This window comes from Tupaia chinensis, unplaced genomic scaffold (assembly GCF_000334495.1).
Source record: "Tupaia chinensis unplaced genomic scaffold, TupChi_1.0 Scaffold139757_1, whole genome shotgun sequence".
NCBI classification, from domain to species: Eukaryota; Metazoa; Chordata; class Mammalia; order Scandentia; family Tupaiidae; genus Tupaia; species Tupaia belangeri.
Window position 1 is genome coordinate 1,879,741 of NW_006199637.1, and position 18,488 is coordinate 1,898,228.

An 18,488-nucleotide genomic window follows, 5' to 3' on the forward strand; every position below is an offset into this window, starting at 1 on the left:
GAAAGCGTGTTGGGACTCAAAAATCCTTGCCCGTGAATCATTCTGTGAGTTCTCACTCTCTTCCACTGGAACATGATCTTCCTTATTGTAAAATATGCTGAGGGAAGACTCTGACTTTACTGGGTCAGGAAGCTGTCTCCCTGCACATGAGACAGGCATGTGCTGAATGACTTCTTGGGATATATCACTGAGCCTTGAGTTCCTTTTCTTTATTCCCATTCTAATCCCAGAGTATTGCTGTATTATGGAAGATGTAGAGCCACGTGTCCACATCCTTAAAGTCATTCTTTTCTCATCGCCATGACATGAAGTATGCCTCTGAATGTAGTTTTTGATTACTGAAGACTGAGAAATAGTACTTGGACCCTTCTCTAACAGGCTGTGGGAAAATTCCATCAGTTCAGCTGGAACCCCAAATAAATTCTGAATAGACTGACAGGTATCTGCAGTAGCTCTTTCTGCTAAAATTGTTTGTGAGCAAAGCTTCCTTTCCATAGTAGTCCCCAAGACATTCCCCAGCATTAGCATAGTAGAGAGATATTTTCTAGGCAGCCGCTGCCTCCATGCATGACTCTCCCAGACATTCTGTTGCCTGCACAGGAAGGACTTCATAAGGCCTCTTTGTGCCCCTGGTCCTGCCTGGAAAGTCCTAGATGATGATCTCTGGCTCTGTGGTGAATGTCGGGAGAGGCTCTGGAATGAGTTTTCTAGTTCCTCCATCTCCTTCGGTTTAGTGCTTTCCTTAGATATGACATCCACTCCTGGGATTTCAGAACATAGTGTTTCCACAGTGTTAACTGTTTTATCAGATGATTCATGGGTAAAGGGAAGGGTTGAAGACTGTATTGTAGGAGGGTCTATATAGAACTCTCTGGGCTGCAAAATATCAGTCACAAGGTTTTTTATATCCAAAGCTCCTAATACTTCTGGCATCCCAGAATCCCAAAGTCCTCTTAATTCAGATGTTGTTTTGACAGAGCTTGAAATGAGTGGGGTTGGTGAGCTGTGTAAGAACCCAGAGAAATGATTCCCTGCTTGTAACTCTTCTCTTGATGTTAACTCCTCAGAATCTCTATTCTGACACACCTGTTCAAGATTCAAATCCTCAGATTCCATGACTTTAGGGGACTCTAGTTTTTTCCCTATAGATATCATAGCTTGAAGCCCTTGTCTATGAGTCAATACTGTAGGTTCCTCAAAAGGAGATGTCTGCTTTGAGGTTAATTCTACAGATTTCACTTGACTGTTTGGCCTTGGAGTTAATTTTACAGGTTCTACTAGTTCTTGAGGATGTGACTTTGGTAATAAATCTGAACAATTCATTATGTCAATCCCTGATCCTAGGTCTATTCCTATTGGCTCTACAACCTGAGGAGTTGGTCCTGGCGCTATTTTCTCAGATTTTACAATCTGAAGAAGTGGTCCTGGGATTAACACAGTCTTTACTAACCGAAATCCTGTCAACTCCATTGTTTCCAAAATGTGATGTGTTGGCGTTGTGGTTATTTTCTTAGGTTTCACATTTTGCAACCATAGCCTTGAGGTACACTCTGAAGGTCTCACATCTTGCAGTTTTGGAGTCAACTCAACATATTCTACGTTTTGAGGAGTTGTTCCTGGTGTCACAGATGTTACAACTTGAAATGGTGGCCCGGGGGTCACTTTCACAGACTCAACAACTTTTTCTGGTGCTAGTGGGGCCACTCCTATTGACTTAGCAACTTGAAACTGTGTCCTCACAGATTCTGTGACTTGATCTAGTGGCTTTGGACTAATTCTTATAAATTGTATTATTTGACCCAGTGGTCCTGGTGCTGTACCTAAATATTTCATACTTTGATTCTGTAACTCTGCTTGCCCCGCTGATACTTCTTGCTGCCATTTCTCAGGGCTAAACTCTCCACATTCTGCATGTTCTACAACTTGACATGTTTGCTTTGGGGGCAACTCTAAAGATCCCTCTGTTAGCAACCAAGGCTTAGAGGCCAAATTTACAGATTCCGGAACTTGATATCCTAACCCTGGTATTATCCCTGAAGATTCAATGTGATGCTGTGATTTTGAGGTCGATTTCATAAGTTCTTCTCTTTGCAGCCCTGTTTCAGAAGTCAGCTCCACAGATTCAGGAACTTGATGTCCTAACCTAAGTGTTATCCTTGAAGTAGAATCTGGGACATGATGTAGTGACTTTGGAATCAGTACTACAGTTTCTTTCCTTTGAAGTTTTCCCTCAGAGAGCACTTGCTTAGGTTCTAAGGCTTGATTATAGGATGTCGGCAATCTCTCTGTATATCCAGTGGCTTGACTTATCAGCTGTGGGGTCATTGCAAGGAATTCCTTACCTTGCAGCATTGCTTCAGAGGTCAGTGCTATGGCTTCTGAAACATGATGCTTGAGCTCTGGAGTCATATCTTGAGATTCCACAACTTGCTGCATTGAGCTTGTGTATAACTCCTCTAAATCCTTAACTTGAGACTGTGACTGAGAGAGCAACTCTAGAGTTTCTGGGATTTGGTAGCTTTTCTCTGGGGTTAATTCTAGGAATTTCGAGCCTTGATCTCTTAGTACTGGAGTCATGTCAACAAATTCTGGTATTTGAAGATCTAGCTTCAGAGGTGTCCCTGAAGATCCTACAGCTTTACCTCTTGGCTTTGGAGTCAATACCACAGATTTTTCTACAGTTTCTATGCCTTTGTGTGGCAACCCTTGTGCCTTTTCTAAAGATTCTTTGGCTTGATAAATTGGTATTGTAGTCAAATTTACAGATTTAGGGACTTGTTGTCTTGCCTTCAGGATCACTTCTGCATTTTGTACTGATCTAGAAACACTTTCAGAGGCTTTTGTGGTTTGATGACATGTTTCTGGAGTTAGCTCCTCAAATTTCATTCTTTGAAGCCCTGGTACTAACTCAATAGATTCTGTAGTATGCTGCAAAGACATTGAAGACAAATTAACATGTTTTGCAGTTTGCAACTTTGGCTTTGGAGTAAACTCAAAAGATTTCACAGCTTGCTGCTGTGATTCTGGAGACAAATTTGAAAATTTAACACTGGTCAACACTGGACCTGGTAAGAACTTCCTAGTTGGCTCTGATGCCAACAACACTGATTTCACACCTTGCCATATTGACGTGAACTCTTGACAATTTATACCCTGTTTTGGGGACCCTGGCATCAGCTCCGTAGGTTTGACATCTTGAAAACATGATTCTGGTGCCAAGACTACAGATTTAACATATTGTGACCTGAGGCATGATGTCAACCCTGAAGAACTTTGTGGTTGCAGCTGTAGGTTTGACTTCATAGATTTTACATCTTGAGAACATGGCTCTGATACAAACTCTGTAGATTTCCGCCTGAGGCAAGAAGTTAACTGTTTTGAATTTACATCTTGATATTGTGGCCCTGATTTTAACTCCAGAGAGTTCACATCGTGAACATATGGCTCTGGTGCAAGTACTGCAGATCTTGCATTATGCTGCCTGAGGTGTGAAGATAATTCAGAATTTGTACCTTGAGAATGTGGTTCTAGATTTAGCTCCACAGACTTCACTTTTTGAAAACCTGGCTTTAGGGCAAACACTTCACATTTCAAGTTCTGCTGCTCAGAGTCTGAAATCAATTTCACAACATGTGCACTACTATACAATGGCTGTTTGTTCATCTCCACAAACTTTACATTTTCAAGCAGTGGCTCTGGTAAAAATAACATAGATTTCATGTCATTTAACTGAGGACCCAAAGTGAACACAGGTTGCAAAACTTGTTGCTGTGACTCAAGGTGTTTCTCCAAAAATTGAACTCCTTGAAACTTTCTCCCTGGAGTTAACTCAGAAGATTTCCCACCTTGCAACCCTAGCCAAGGGTTGCATACAACAGAATTTACACACTGATGTTTGGACACTGGAATAGACTCAGAAGAATTCACATCTTGCAAATGTGGCCCAGGATTGCACTCAATAGAATTTATACACTGAAGTTTTAGTTCTGGAATGGATACAGCATTCACACCTTGCAAATGCAACCCAGGGTTGCACCCAACAGAATTTCCACACTGAAGCTGTGGCCCTGGAATGGATACAGAAGAATTCACATCTTGCAAATGCAGCCCACAGTTGCACCCAACAGAATTCACACACTGAAGTTTTGATCCCAGAATAGGTGCAGAAGAATTCACACTTTCCAAGTGTGACTCAGGTTTGTACCCAACAGAATTTCCACACTGAAGCTGTGGCCCTGGAATAGATGCAGAAGAATTCACACCTTGCAAATGAAGCTCAGGGTTACACCCAACAGAATTTACACACTGGGGTTCTGGCCCTGGAATGGACACAGAAGAATTCACACCCTGCAAATGTGGTCCCGGGTTGCACCCAACCGAATTTACACACTGAAGTTTTGGTCCTAAAATGGATATCGAAGAACTCACACCTTGAAAATGCTGCCCAGAGTTACATCCAACAAAATTTCTGCACTGAGTCTGAGTCTCTAAAATAGATGCATACGAACTCAAACATTGTAAATGTGATCCTCGATTGGACCCAACAGAATTTGCACACTGAAGTTCTGGTCCTGGAATGGATGCAGAATAATTCACATCTTGCAAATGCAACCCAGAGTTGCAACCAACAGAATTTACACACTGAATTTTTGGTCCTAGAATGGATGCAGAAAAATTCACAGTTTGCAAATGTGGCCTAGGGTTACCCCCAACAAAATTTCCACACTGAAGCCGTGGCCCTGGAATAGATGCAGAACTCATATCTTGCAAATGCAACCCAGGATTGCACCCAACAGGATTTACACACTGAGGTTCTGGCCCTGGAATGGATGCAGAATAATTCACATCTTGCAAACCTAGCCCAGAGTTGCACTCAATAGAATTTTCACACTGAAGCTGTGGCCCCGGGATGGATGCAGAAGAACTCACATCTTGCAAATGTGGGCCAGGATTGCAACCAGCAGAATTTACACACTGAAGTTCTGACCCTGGAATGGATGCAGAAGAATTCATACCTTGCAAATGTGACCCAGGGTTGCATCCAACCAGATTTTCACATTGAAGTTGTGGCCCTGGAATGGGTGCAGAACTCACATCTTGCAAATGTGGCCCAGAGTTGCATCCAATAGAATTTTCACACTGAAGCTGTGGCCCTGGGATGGATGCAGAAGAACTCACATCTTGCAAATGTGGCCCAGGATTGCACCCAACAGAATTTACACACTGAGGTTCTGGCCCTGGAATGGATGCAGAAGAATTCATACCTTGCAAATGTGACCCAGGGTTGCATCTAACAGAATTTACACACTGAAGCTGTGGTCCTGGAACAGATGCAGAATTCACACCTTGCAAATGTGGCCTGGGGTTGCATCTAGTAGAATTCGCACACTGAAGCGTTGGCCCTGGAACAGATACAGAAGGGCTCAAACCTGGCAAATGTGGTTCTGGGCTGTACCCAGCAGAATTCACACACTGAAGTTCAGGCCCTGGAATGGTTGCAGAAGAATCCGTGCTTTGGGACTGTGATCCAGGCCAAAACACATTATTAGATTTAGTACCTTGAAGCTCTGGTCCAGAATTCAGTTCAGGAGATTTCTTGCCTCGAGATTTAGGCTCATGCTTGATTTGTAGAGATTGGTCTTCTGAAAGCTTTTTCTCTGTGCCTAACTCAGAAGATTTTATCCCTTGCAACTGTGGCCCCACATTGAACTCTAAAGATGGTGTGCTAGGAAGCTTTGTTCCTAAGCACAACTCAGATTTCACACCTTGTAACTGTTGCTCAGATTTCAATTCCATTGATTTTGCATCTTGAAGATTTGTCCTTGTGCCTAATTCTGAAGATGTTACATGCTGCAAATGTGACCCAGAGTTGAATGTTATACATTTAACACTTTGAAGCTCTGGCCATGGATTCAATTCAGTAGATTTCTCATCTCCTTGCTGCTTTCCAACTTTGACCTCAGAAGGTCCCACACAGTGACTTTTTGATTTCAAGGCTAACTCAGAGATTTTTGGAAGCTGAAATTCTCGGCCATAGTTGACCTCTGGAGAGTTGATTGTTTGATGATTTATCAACTCAGATTTCACTCCTTGTAACTTTTCTCCAGGATTGAAATCCATAGATTTTACACATTTAAGGTGTATCCCAGGTGTAAACATAGATAATTTCTTATCTTTTATCTGTGGGGCTGAGTTGAACCCCAAAGATTTCCTATCTTGTACCTTAGTTAGAGTCAATTCAAAGGATTTTACTTCTTTCCATATTTCCCCAGGCATGAGCCCCACAGATTTCATTTTTTGAAATTCTGTTTCTGGGGCCACTTCAGAAGATTTCACACTCTGTGAATATGGTCTAGAACTGAACTCCATAGATTTTACATCTTGTAGCTTTGTTCCCAGGACCAAATTTGAATAGTTCATATCTTGCAGCTGTGGGCCCGAGTTGACCACCACAGATTTCCCATCTTGAAGCTTTGTTTCTTGAATCAACTCAGAAGATTGTTCACTTTGTACCTGTGGCCCAGAGTTAAAGTTCACTGATTTAACACCTTGAAGCTCTGTCTGTGGGATGACCTCAGAAGACTTTATATCTTGAAAGTGTGGTCTAGAACCAAACTCCTTAGATTTTATATCTTGAAGCTGTATATGCATGATCAGCTTAGAAGACTCAATATTTTGTGGTTCTGAGTTCAGTTCTACAGATTTCATATCTTGAAATTTCCTCCCCAGGATCATATCAGATTTCTCTCCATGTAACTTTAGATTAGGTTTAGATTCTATAGATTTCATATCTTGAAACTTTTCCCCTGGAATCACTTCAGGTTTCACATCTTGTAAGTATGGTCCAGAACTGAAATCCATAGATCTTACATCTTGAAGCTTTACACCTGTAATCAGCCTAGAAGATTTCACGTCTTGCAACTGTGGGCCTGAGTTGAATTTCACTGACTTAACTTTTTGAAGCTTTGCCATCGGTATCAACTCAGAAGATTTTACACCTTGCAGCTGTAGCCTGTGTTTAAAGTCTGTAGATTTGACACCTTGAATCTTGGTCAAATCAGAAAATGGTATACCTTTCAACTGTGAGCTTTGGGGTAAACTAGAAAATTTCTTATCTCGGATCTTTGTCTCAAGCGTCAACTTTGAAGATTTTACATCTTGCCACTGTGGCCCAGAGTTGAACTTGAAATTCATACTTTGAAGCTTTGTCTGAGGAGGTGATTCAGTTGTTTTCATACTTTCCAAGTGTAGTGAGGAGTTCAGCTCCACAGTTTTATCACTTGGTTTCATACTTTTCAACTGTAGCCCGGATTTCGAGTCAATAAATTTGAACCCTTGAGTCTGATCATCCTGAAGTGATGCCAAAGGTTGTATACCTTGGAGCTTTGGTGTTGGAGTCAATACAGTTGACTTTGTGTCTCTTAACTGTATTGAAGATTTCAACTGTACAACTGTGACACCTTTAGATTGTGACCCAAGGTTTAACACAGATTTCATACCTTGGAACTTAGGTCCTGGAATCCATTGAACAGATTTCATACGTCTAAGCTCTGGCTCTTTGTTTAACTCCACAATTTTCACACCTGGAAATTGTGGCTCAGATGATGATGATGCCAAAATTTTCCCTTTTTGTATCTGTGGTCCTGGGGACACCTCAAGGATTTTCACAGACTGGATCTGTGGCCGAAGATTCAACTTCATGTCTTTTGCACCTTGAAGTTTTGACCCTAGAGTCAATTCAGATGACTTCACACCTCCTAATTTTATCGAAGGTTTTAATGCTGAAGCTTTGATATCTTGAGATTGTGACCCATCATTTAACCCCACAGATCTCACTCTTTGGAATTCAGGCCCAGGTATCCACTGCACAGATTTCGTACCTCTAAAGTTTGACTCTTGGTTTAACTCCACAGTTTCCATACCTGGAAGTTGAGGCTCTGAGATTGATGCCAACATTTTCTCTTTTTGCAGTTGTGATTCTGGGGTTTTCACACATGGCAACTGTGACCTAAGGTTAATGTCTATAGATTTTGTATCTTGAAGTTTGGACCCTAGAGTCAATTCAGATAGCTTCACATCTTGTACCTGTATGGGAATTTTTAGCTCTGAAGGTTTGATATCTTGAGATTGTGATCTGAGATTTAATTCTACAGGTTCCATACCTTGGAACTCAGGTCCTGGTATCCATTGCACAGATTTTCTCCTTCCAAACTCTGAATCTTGGTTTAATGCCATAGTTTTCACACCTTGAAGCTGTGGCTCTGAAGTTGACTCCAAAGATTTCATTTGGTGCAATTGTGGTCCTGGAATTGACTTGGGGGATTTCACACTTTGCAACTGTGGTTGACATGTGAACTCTTTAGCTTTCACATCTTGAATATTTGGTTCTGGAGTCAATTCAAATGATTTCATACTTTTCAACTGTACCTCAGATTTGAAGTCTGTAGAGTTTACACCTTTAGATTTTGGCTTAGGAATTAACTCCAAAGACATTACATCTACTGACTCAGAACCTCTCTTTAATTGTTCTAAATTCACATGTTGCTGCTCTGGTGAGTTTACAGATATCTGCCCATCCTGTTCAGGCTCAGGAGTGAAAGCCACAGGTGCCATCCCTTGAAACTGTTGTTCTGGAGATAAACATACAGATTTTACTCCTTGAAACTTTTGTCTTCTAGTTGTTTTCACAGATTTTTCTATGTGCCTCTTTAGCCTTGGGATTAACTTTATAGATTTTACATATTGCAGTTGTGGATCTAGAGTCTCCTTTACAGGTTTTAAACTTCGAAGTTCTAAACATGGCATATTCCCCACAAATTTCATGTCTTGCATCTGTGGCTCTGAAGTCAACTCCTCAGGATTAACAACTTGTACTTGAGGCCCTTGAAGCACCATAGATTTAACAACTTGAAGCAATGGTCCTGGTACAAATGCTGCAGAATTCTCACCTTGCATCTTTGGTCCACATTTAAATTTCACAGTTTTCAAATCTTGCAGCTGTGTACCTGGGAACTCCACAAATTTCATACCTTGAACCTTGGAATCAGGGGCGAATTCCACAGATTTGACATTTTTCTGTGGCTGCAAGGTTATCTCCACAGATTTTATATCTTCCATTTGTGAACCTGGAATTGTCTCATTAAATTTCATACCTCCCAGACATGGTCCTGGAGTTGAGGCTACAGATTTCATGTCCTCCAACTGTGATCCTGAGGTTGGCAAATCTGATTTTAAACCTTGTAGTTCTGAGCCTGAGGTCAGCTCCCCAGGGTTTATATCTTCTGCCAGTAGCCCTGGGGTTAACAGCACAGAGCTGCCATATCCAAGCTTTGGCTTTGGCATTAATGGCACAGATTTGATACTTCTCAAATGTGGTCCTGGAGTTAAATCCATAGATACAGTATCTTCTAAATGTGGCCCTAAGTTTGGCTCCTCAGATTTTAAACCTTGAAGCTTTGAGACCGAGGTACATTCCATAGATTTTACATCTTGCAACTGTGGTCCTTGGATCAGTTCAGAAGATTTCATACCTTGTAGCTGTGGTCTTTTGGTCAACTCGCAATGGTTTACACTTGGCAATTGTGGCCCAGGAGTCAACTCCATAGATTCTACATCTAGTTTCTGTGACTCTGCAATTAATTCGCTTTCTAAGCATGGCATTTGATTTACCACATAATTTACACCTTGGAACAGTGGCTCTGGCACTAACAACTCAGGTTTAATACCTTGCCCCTCTGGCCCTACTGTCAAGTTCACAGATGTTACCTCTTGCCTCTCCGACCCTGGAATCGACTCAAAAAAATTTGTGCATTGTAGCTGTGGCCCTAAGTTTAACTCTGAAGATTTAACACCTTGAGGTTGTGTTCCTGGTGTCAAATCAAAAAATTTGACTTCATTTAGCCATGGCCCTGGGGTAAGCCTCACCTCTCTCATATCCTGAAACTGTGGAGACATCTTTGCTAATTTGGAGTCTTGCAGCTCTAATTCTGGAGTCACTACCACAGAATTTACTCCATGAAACATTGTTCCTGGGGTTTGCTTCCCAAATTTGATACCTTGAAGGTTTGGCTCTGATGTCAATTCAGAAATTTTGATTTGTTTTTGCTGTGGCCCTAGATTTACTTCCTTAGATTTCACACCTTGAAATTGTATTCCTAAGGTTGATTTCACAGATTTCACGCTATGAGGCTCTGACCCTTCAGTAGACAGAACAGACGTCATGTCTTTAACCTGTGGTCCTTGGTTTAACGGCAAAGATGACTCTGGTACAAACTCTAAAGATTTTTTATTTTGAAGCTGAGCTCCTGGTTTCAACTGCATATATTTGAAACTTTGATTCTTTGGCTCTGAGATAAAATCAGAAAATCTGATATCTTGTAAACATGGTCCTTGGTTTAGTTCCACAAATTTCAGACCTGGAGGTTTTGGTTCTGGAGTCAACTGTATAGATTTGACACTTGGATACTTTGACTCTCGGATAAGATCTGACAATTTTATTTCTTGTATTAGAGAATCTGGGATCAATTCATCAGGTTTCACACCATAATGCAGGGGTCTTGAGATTAAATCTGTAGAGTTTTCTCCTTGATGAATTGGCTCTGGTGACAACTTTGAAAAGCTGACACTCTGCAACTGTGGCGTTGAGGTCAGTACAGGAGATTTGACACTTGGCTCCAAAGGGCCTATTAAATCCACAGATTTCACACCTTGGGTCTTTTCCTCCTTAGACAATTCCTCCAATAATGTACTTTGTAGCACTGGCTCTGGTGTCAGCTTCTCAAATTCTACCACTCCTGTAGTTGATGGTTGGATTAAATTCACATATTTCACATCTTGCAACTGTGGTTCTGGATCCAATTGACTAGACTTCACTCCCTGGAGCTGTGGCCCTGGGGTCAAGTCCATAACATATAGCTTTGGTTCTGTGGTTAACTTTTTAGATCCTTCTATTAATGGGGATGACTCAGAGGTTAACTCCACAGATTGCAAATTTTTAGGTAGTGGCTCTGATTTCTCATATTGCATCCCTGATCCTAGACCCAACTCTGAAGATCCTGTTTCTGAACTTAAAGGTACTGGAATAGCCCCCTGGGTCTTATCAACCTGAGGCAATACCAACCCCACAGCTTCTGTGTCTTCATATTCTGACATTAGGGGTATTTCTGACAACTCAGTAACTTTTGAATATGGTTCAGTACCTTGGGGCTGTGGCTCTGGGTTTAACATCTCTGATTTTACATTTTGCATCTCTGATCCTGGTACCAAATCCAGAGATTCTTTTGTTGGGTATTGTGACTCTGGAGTCTCCCCCATTGTTTTTACAAGTTGAGTCATTGTCTCAGGAGTACCTTGGAATGACACTGAGCTCATCTCCATAGTTTCTGAAGTTTGGCTCAGTGATCCTGGGGTAATTCCTAAAAATGATGGTATCAATCCAACAGATTCTTCCAATTGGTGACAAGTGTCAGAATTCAGCTTTGCTTCTGTTCCTGGATATCCTGGCTCTGAGAGCAACCCTAAAGATTCTGAGGGTTGATGCCATGGAGTCAATTCTTCAGGTTCTGTGGCTTGATTATCTGGTTTAAAGTTCATCTCCGCAGATTGTGCTGCTGTAAGGTGTGTCACTGGGATTGATTCCTCATATTTCATAATTTGCTCCTCTGTCTCAGGAATTAACCTACATTCTACCATTTGAGGAGTTTTTATGTCTTCAAGCAATAGTGCAGGGGCTGTCTTCTCAGATCTACTATTTTTTAAGCAGGGCTTTGGAGCCAACTCCACAGATTTTACATCTTCCAGTGGTGGATTTAGGGTCAGCTCCACAGCTTTTGCACCTTGAAACTCTGGTGGTAGGGTCAAATGAACATATTCTGTATCTTGTGACTGTGAACTAGGAGTCAAATCTATAGATATTTTACCTTGCAACTGTGGTGCTGAGGCTAACTCAGCAGATTTTACACTTTGCAGTTGTGACCCTAGGGTCAATTGAATAGATTTCATACCTGGAAGTTGTAATCCTATACCTGACTGCACAGATTTCCCACTTTGCATCTGTGGTATAGGGGCTGACTCCTCAGATTTCACACTCTGCAATCGAAGTTCTGGGGATGTGTCTACAGAGTTCACAGTTGGAATCACCTGCCCATATTTCATAACTTGTGATACTGAACCTGTGGCTATATCTGCAGGTTTCATACTTTGCAAGCTTGGTCCCAGAGTCAGGTTCTCAGGTTTTACATTTTGCAATCCTGAGGATAGCTTCATAGAATCCATAACCTTGGCTTTTGGCCCTGGCTTCACCTTCGTATATTTCATATCTTGAAATAGTGATGTATTTGTCATTATTACAGATTCTGTGACCTGATGCGGTGGCTTTGGGCTCATTCCTATAGATTCTGTACTTTGACCTGGAGACTTTAGGATTATTCCTAAAGAATCCATCATTTGATGTGACTGTGCCAACTCTGAAGATTCCTTCATTTGTAACCATGCATCAGAGGTCAGTCCTATAGTTTCTGTAACTTTTTGGCTTTGCCTTGGGCTCATCTTTGAATATTCCTGTATTTGATGCCATGGTGTTAACCCTAAAGAATCCATGACTTGATGAGGTGGTCCTGGGATTAATCCCACAGGCTCTGTGCCTTGGTGATGTGGTTGTAGAGTCATCGCTGAAGAGTCTAACACTGGAACTGGAATTCCAGGAGTTAATTCCAGAGATTTCTTGACTTGAGATATTGATTGTGGGGTCAAATCCTGAGTTTGTACAGCTTGTGACTGCGGTGTTCTGGTCATTCCTATAAGTGACCCCGATGCTATTGGGCTTACCTGTAGACAGCATGTAGATTGATGTGGTGGTGTTAGAATCATCCCTGCTGACTCCATGACTTTAGGTGGTGGTTTTGGAGGAAAACCCACAGATTCTACAACTCCTAGTGGAGCAACACTTGTAAGGGAGCTAAAGGAAGAAGTCAAATTACCTGGTGGGGTCATATGTACAATATGAGACTGTAAATCTGGGGCCAAACCCCCCTGTTCTATAATATGCAGCTGTGGTGGTGGAATTATCCCCACGAGATCCATGGCTTGTGATAGTGCCACTGGGGTTACTTTCATGGAATCCATGGTTTGATGCAATGATGTTGAGATCATTTCCAGTGGTTTCGTGTTTTGATGCATTGGCCCTGGAATAATCTTTACTTGCTCTAGAACTTGACTTTGTGACCTTGAAGTCATGTCCACTGATTCCATGACTTTATGCTGTGGCCCTGGGGTCATTTCCACAGTTTCCCTGACTGCATATTGTAGCCTTGGACTCATCTTTCCTGGTTTTATAGCTTGATGGTCTATTAATGTGTTCATCTTTACTGACTCCTTTCCTTGATATTGTGGCATAGGGGTCGTTTTCATTGATTCTATGATATGTGGTTGTGATTTGTTAATAATCCCCATAGAATCCATGGCTTGATGCAGTGCTACAGAAGTTACCATCCCATTATCTGTAACTTGATTCAATAGTCTTGATTTCATAACTTGGTGCCAAGAGTTTGGAGCTACCACCACTGATTCATTGACTTGATTTGGTGGTTGAGGGATTACATTCCTTGTTTCCATGGATTCTGTTGGTATCACAATGTGATTTGGTGGCTGTGGGAATGAATCTGCAGATTCTATCACTTCTGCATGTGGTTCAGGAATCATCCCCATTGAGTCCATAACCTGAAGCAGTGCCAATGGAGTTACCTTTATGCTCTCTGTGACTTGATATGGTAGCATTGGGGTCAATTCCACATTAGTCACAGGTGTCTTATGCTGCTCTATCTTTTTTTCTGGAAGACCTGTGACCCTCTGCTCTATACTAAGCTCTAGCACATGTTTGGGGTTCTTCTTCAGTAAAGTGGTTTCCTCTTGAATTATGTTAACTCCTAAACTTCTAGGATGTAGAGTGTCTATTGATGTAACTAAAGGCTTAGATTCAAGGACTTGAGGGTCATCTTCAGGTTGTAACTGCTTACCTGAGATAAGTGATTGTGAAATTTTTGTTTCTGTCCTATTTAGTCCAGATTCCACTCCAATGTTCACATGGAGCTGAAATGATGGAAGGTCTTGGGATTTATTGTTGGTATTCTGCTCTGAACTTTGATGTATGGGCATAGATGAATGAGTTTGGGGTTTCTCTGGCTCCGGGATTCCTCCTTGTACTTCAATTAAATAATTCAGCATTGACCATGATTCCCTCACAGGCAGAGGCACTACTTGTTTCCGCAAAGTACAAACCTTCCAAGACATATGTCCTTCTAGTTCCCCTCTAGCCAAAGGAGAGAGCTGGATTGGAGCCCACCCTGAGTGTTGTGGTTTCTTCCTCAAAACAGAATTTGGCCTATGACTTAATGTCAATGGACTCTTGCTCTTCCTCTCATTTTTTGCTTTATCTTGCTCAAAAATAGAGTTAAGAAAAGAGCTTTGAGATTGTAAAGGTGAAAGAGCTGCCAAATCCTGGAAAGGTTTTGATTTCTCAGACTCTGACAGCTGAGGCAAGGATATACCTTGGTTCCTGGACATAGATGATTGCTTTTGGGGGGAAATAGGTAAACTACAGCTCTGGAATTTCCAGGTTGTTCCTTCAGAAAAGACAGGAAGGTGAGATAGACTGGAGTTGTTACTTGATGATCCAGAAGAGATGTTGTTGTCACTAGAATGCTCTTCCTTCTTACAGTCACAGCATGGTAGAACAGCCTCCTGAGCCACAAGGTCAGAGGATGTAGAGGAAGAAATCATCTCCTGTGATTCATGCAAACCAAGTTCCATAAGATTTGATCTAAGAAATAAAAAGAAAAGTTTCCATTTTTTTTGAAGAAGGAAAGAGAGTGGCCATTTCAAATACAAAATAGTTTCAGTCTGAGGGAAAATCAAGAAGAAAAATTAAAGGTGCTTTCCCCAACATTAATTACTTATGAAAAGAATGATTCCACCAGGACAAAAAGAAGAAACTGCTTCCATTCTAGTCAGAAATGTTCCTTAGACCAGTTTGAACCCAGAACTTTCCCTAATGCCTGTTAAAAAATATCAGAAAAGCCTCCATACACCTGATTGCTTTCCATAAACAAACTGCAACTCCATTTTTTTTTTCTTGCTTGCTAGGTTACAGGCAATCACAGCAGCTAGGCTTCAGTCAATCACAGGCATCCCACCTTTTAAACTGTGTTAATGCAGACAAACCTTGGAATGTAACCAACTCAAATTGTTTCTCTATCTCCTTCACTTTTGTTTTTGTACATCACTTTCCCATTCCTGTACACATCACTTTCCTTTTCTGGAACTTAAATACAGTATGACCACAAAGCTACATGGAGTATGGGAGCCGGCAGGTAGTGTGGTGGATAAAGGCACTAGATTCCCACATGGTCATCTATGGTTCAACTCCTGGACCTGGTGGCTTGCTTCCTTGCTTTCCCTTTCTCTCTCTCTTTGTCTTTGTCTGGTCAAATTAAAAAATAATAATAAAGGGAATTAAATAAATAAATATTTTTTTATAAAAAGCACTACACAGAGTTTTCTGGAAGTTGACTGGGGACAACTGCCCAATTTGAATCATATTAAGATTTGTTCAGTTAAAACTCCACTCAGTTAAATTGGGTGTTTTTTTTCTTTTAACATGCCAAAACTATTCTCTCTGTTTCTCTCCCTCCCTCCCCACTTCTTTCTCCCTCTTAAGAAGTCTATTCCTTTAATTCCCTACCCAGGAACTATATTCTCTGACCTTGCACTTTCCAGATGTTTGAAGATCTGTTGAAGACTCCTGTCCATTGACCAGAGTATATATTCCTGGGCCCAGCTCACAGGGAGTGCTGAAATACTAGATGCAACACAGTATGTCAAGGTCATTAAAGTGCCAGTAAGGAAATCAATAAGAGAGATTTAACTTAGAAATCAGATAGCTATCATAGTGAACGAAGTGAAACCAAGTTCCAGGTATTTTGCTCCAATCTTTTAAATAGTTTATCTGAAGAGAGAAGGAATAGGTTGAAGACAGACTTTACTCACCATGTCAGGTTAGCTTCAATGCAATTCATTTCGAGGTTTTCTTCCCACTGTGAAACTGGGAGTAAGAGTAAAGAATCTATTAGCATCCTGACTATTGATGCCGTTTAGTTCAACCCCTTCATTTTGTGAATAAGAAAACAAAAACGAAGTCATGCTCAAGATCTTAAAGCTAATTGGTGATAGATCTCAGACTTAACTTAGTTCTCAAGTTTTGTTGTTTTTGTTTTTTAACTATGCTATGCTGTCCTAATTTTCTAGTAAATGTAAAGCATTGGAAAGGGCAGGAGTAATCATGGTAACAAAGCAGTTGGAGAGGGGGAAACAAAGGTCATAATACGTATCTTTTCTTCCAAAGGAGTCTATCCAGTATCTATGGGATCTAGAGGTACTGAAACTTTTCTCGCCATGCTTGTGGTAGTTACACTTTTCTATTCTCCAATCTTACCAACTTTCTTTCCTATTATTTTGAGCTTTACAGAAAAGGAGATAAGCAAAGGAAACTTCAAAAGAATTATGGAGTTGTTAACATCTCTTTTCTTTGGAAGGGGAGATGCTAGGAATAATAAGCACACTGCAGGGACCAGCAGATGGTGTAATGGTTATGTCACCGGACTCCCATGTAGTCAACCGCAGTTCAAGTCCTGAACCTGGCAACATAAAAAACTCATGCCAGGAGCATGTGTGTGAGTGCCCAAAATCCCGAGAGGAGAATAGAAGAGAAGGGACTGTGGCGTGGCCATCACCCCTGGGGGTGATTTCTTGCTTTCTGTCTGTCTCTCCAGTGAGCATACACATCCTATAGCAAAAAATCTCTCTTAAAAAATAAATAAATAAGCACACTTCATTTACATCCTCTCTTTCAAGCTCCCTCCCCTTCCCTGCTCTTTAAGGCTAGAGTTTAAAAGCAGACGCATAGTTAATCTGTCATTAGCCTTGAGTTGAAAAATAAAAGATAGGATCTTTCTAACCTGTAAATTTCTGGATCTTTTTCAATTTACGATGCTTTGAATTCTAAACAAGTACAAAAAGAAAAAAAAAATTATAAATAAAGTCAAGTTATGTTCTAGGTTAGAGACTTTATCACGAACACATCTCGTCTTACAGATACCAGATATTGATATATTGTATGTATCAAATAATGATATAATTGACATCTACAGTTACATTATTAATTACCACTTCATTCACTTGTCCCTGAATCACATATTGAGTACTAAGTTCTATGTATTGTGTGGGATATTGGCACTGCAAGACAAAAGTGAGGGCCAGCAGGTGGTGCAGAGGTTAAGGCCATGGGATCTCACTGGTTGGCTGCAAAGTTGGAGTCTAGGACCCAGAAACTTGAAAAACATGTGGGGAGCAAGTAAGTGCATGCATGTGTGCCCAAAATGTCAAGAGGAGAATGGAGGAGAAAGGGCTACAGTGTGGCCATCCCCCAGGGAATGATTTCTCATATTCCCTCTTTACATATCTCTCTCTGCCTCTCTCCAGTGAGTGTACATGTCCTGTAATTAAAAAAAAAATTAAGATAAATGTGATCCCTGAATTCTAGGAACTTACACTATATAAGAAAATACTTGAAAAGTCAGCCAGATGGCATGGCTAACTGCACGGCTTGACTCTCAGACTTAGCAGCTTGAAAAACACACCCTGTACTTGTATATCCATGCCCAAAATCCCAAGAGGAGAATGGAGAAGGGATTGTGGTATTGTCATGCCCCCTTGGGAGGGGGAGGCTTTCTCACTTTCTCTCTCTCCCTGTCTCCAGCAAGTGCATGCACCCTATGGCAAATTTTTAAAAGAAAATAAAACAGTTGTCTAAATAGATAAAATGTCGTATAGTAAATGCTATAACAAAAATATAAACATTAGGGGATACAGGAGACAGTGATTAACTTTCTAGGAAAGAAGGGAAGAATTACTCAAGAAGATGCTATTTGTACTGGAGTTTTAAGACTCAACAAAAGATTTTTAGGCAAAGAAAGAGCTTTCCATGCAAATAGGAATATCCCTGAGAAGATCAACATGTCATGATTGCCAGCTGTACTTATACTAAGACATAGAAGATGAGGCTGAAAAGGTAAGCTGAGCCAAGAGACACTGAAGATATAGTAATAGGGGTAACCAGCAGTTAGTGCAATGGCTATGTTGCTGGACTCCCACGTAGTCGACCACAGTTCGCGTCCTGGACCCGGTGGCTTAAAACTCACGCCGGGGGAACCAGCAGTTAGCGTAATGGCTATGTCGCTGGACTCCCACGTAGTCGACCGCGGTTCGTGTCCCGGACCCGGTGGCTTAAAACTCACGCCGGGTGTGTGTGCGTGCGTGCCCAAGATCCCGAGAGGAGAATGGAGGAGAAGGGATTGCGGCGTGACCATCCCCCCTGGGGGGTGATTTCTCGCTTTCTGTCTCTCTGTCTCTCTCTGTCTGTCTGGCGAGCGCACGCG

The 18,488-nt window shown here is 41.4% G+C and overlaps 1 protein-coding gene across 1 annotated transcript in view; it reads right to left on the minus strand.

Moving 5' to 3' along the window:
* The window catches only part of SPATA31H1 (SPATA31 subfamily H member 1), a 20,321-nt gene extending 4,228 nt beyond the window's left edge, over positions 1-16,093 (minus strand). The window contains exons 1-3 of the mRNA XM_014593138.2: positions 16,042-16,093; positions 15,758-15,853; positions 1-14,815 (exon numbers count right to left, since the gene is read on the minus strand). Of these exons, the coding sequence (XP_014448624.2) occupies positions 1-14,815; positions 15,758-15,853; positions 16,042-16,070 (14,940 nt within the window). The 5' untranslated portion in view covers positions 16,071-16,093. The remainder of the gene's footprint in view (positions 14,816-15,757; positions 15,854-16,041) is intronic.
* Between the last annotated feature and the right edge of the window lie 2,395 nt (positions 16,094-18,488).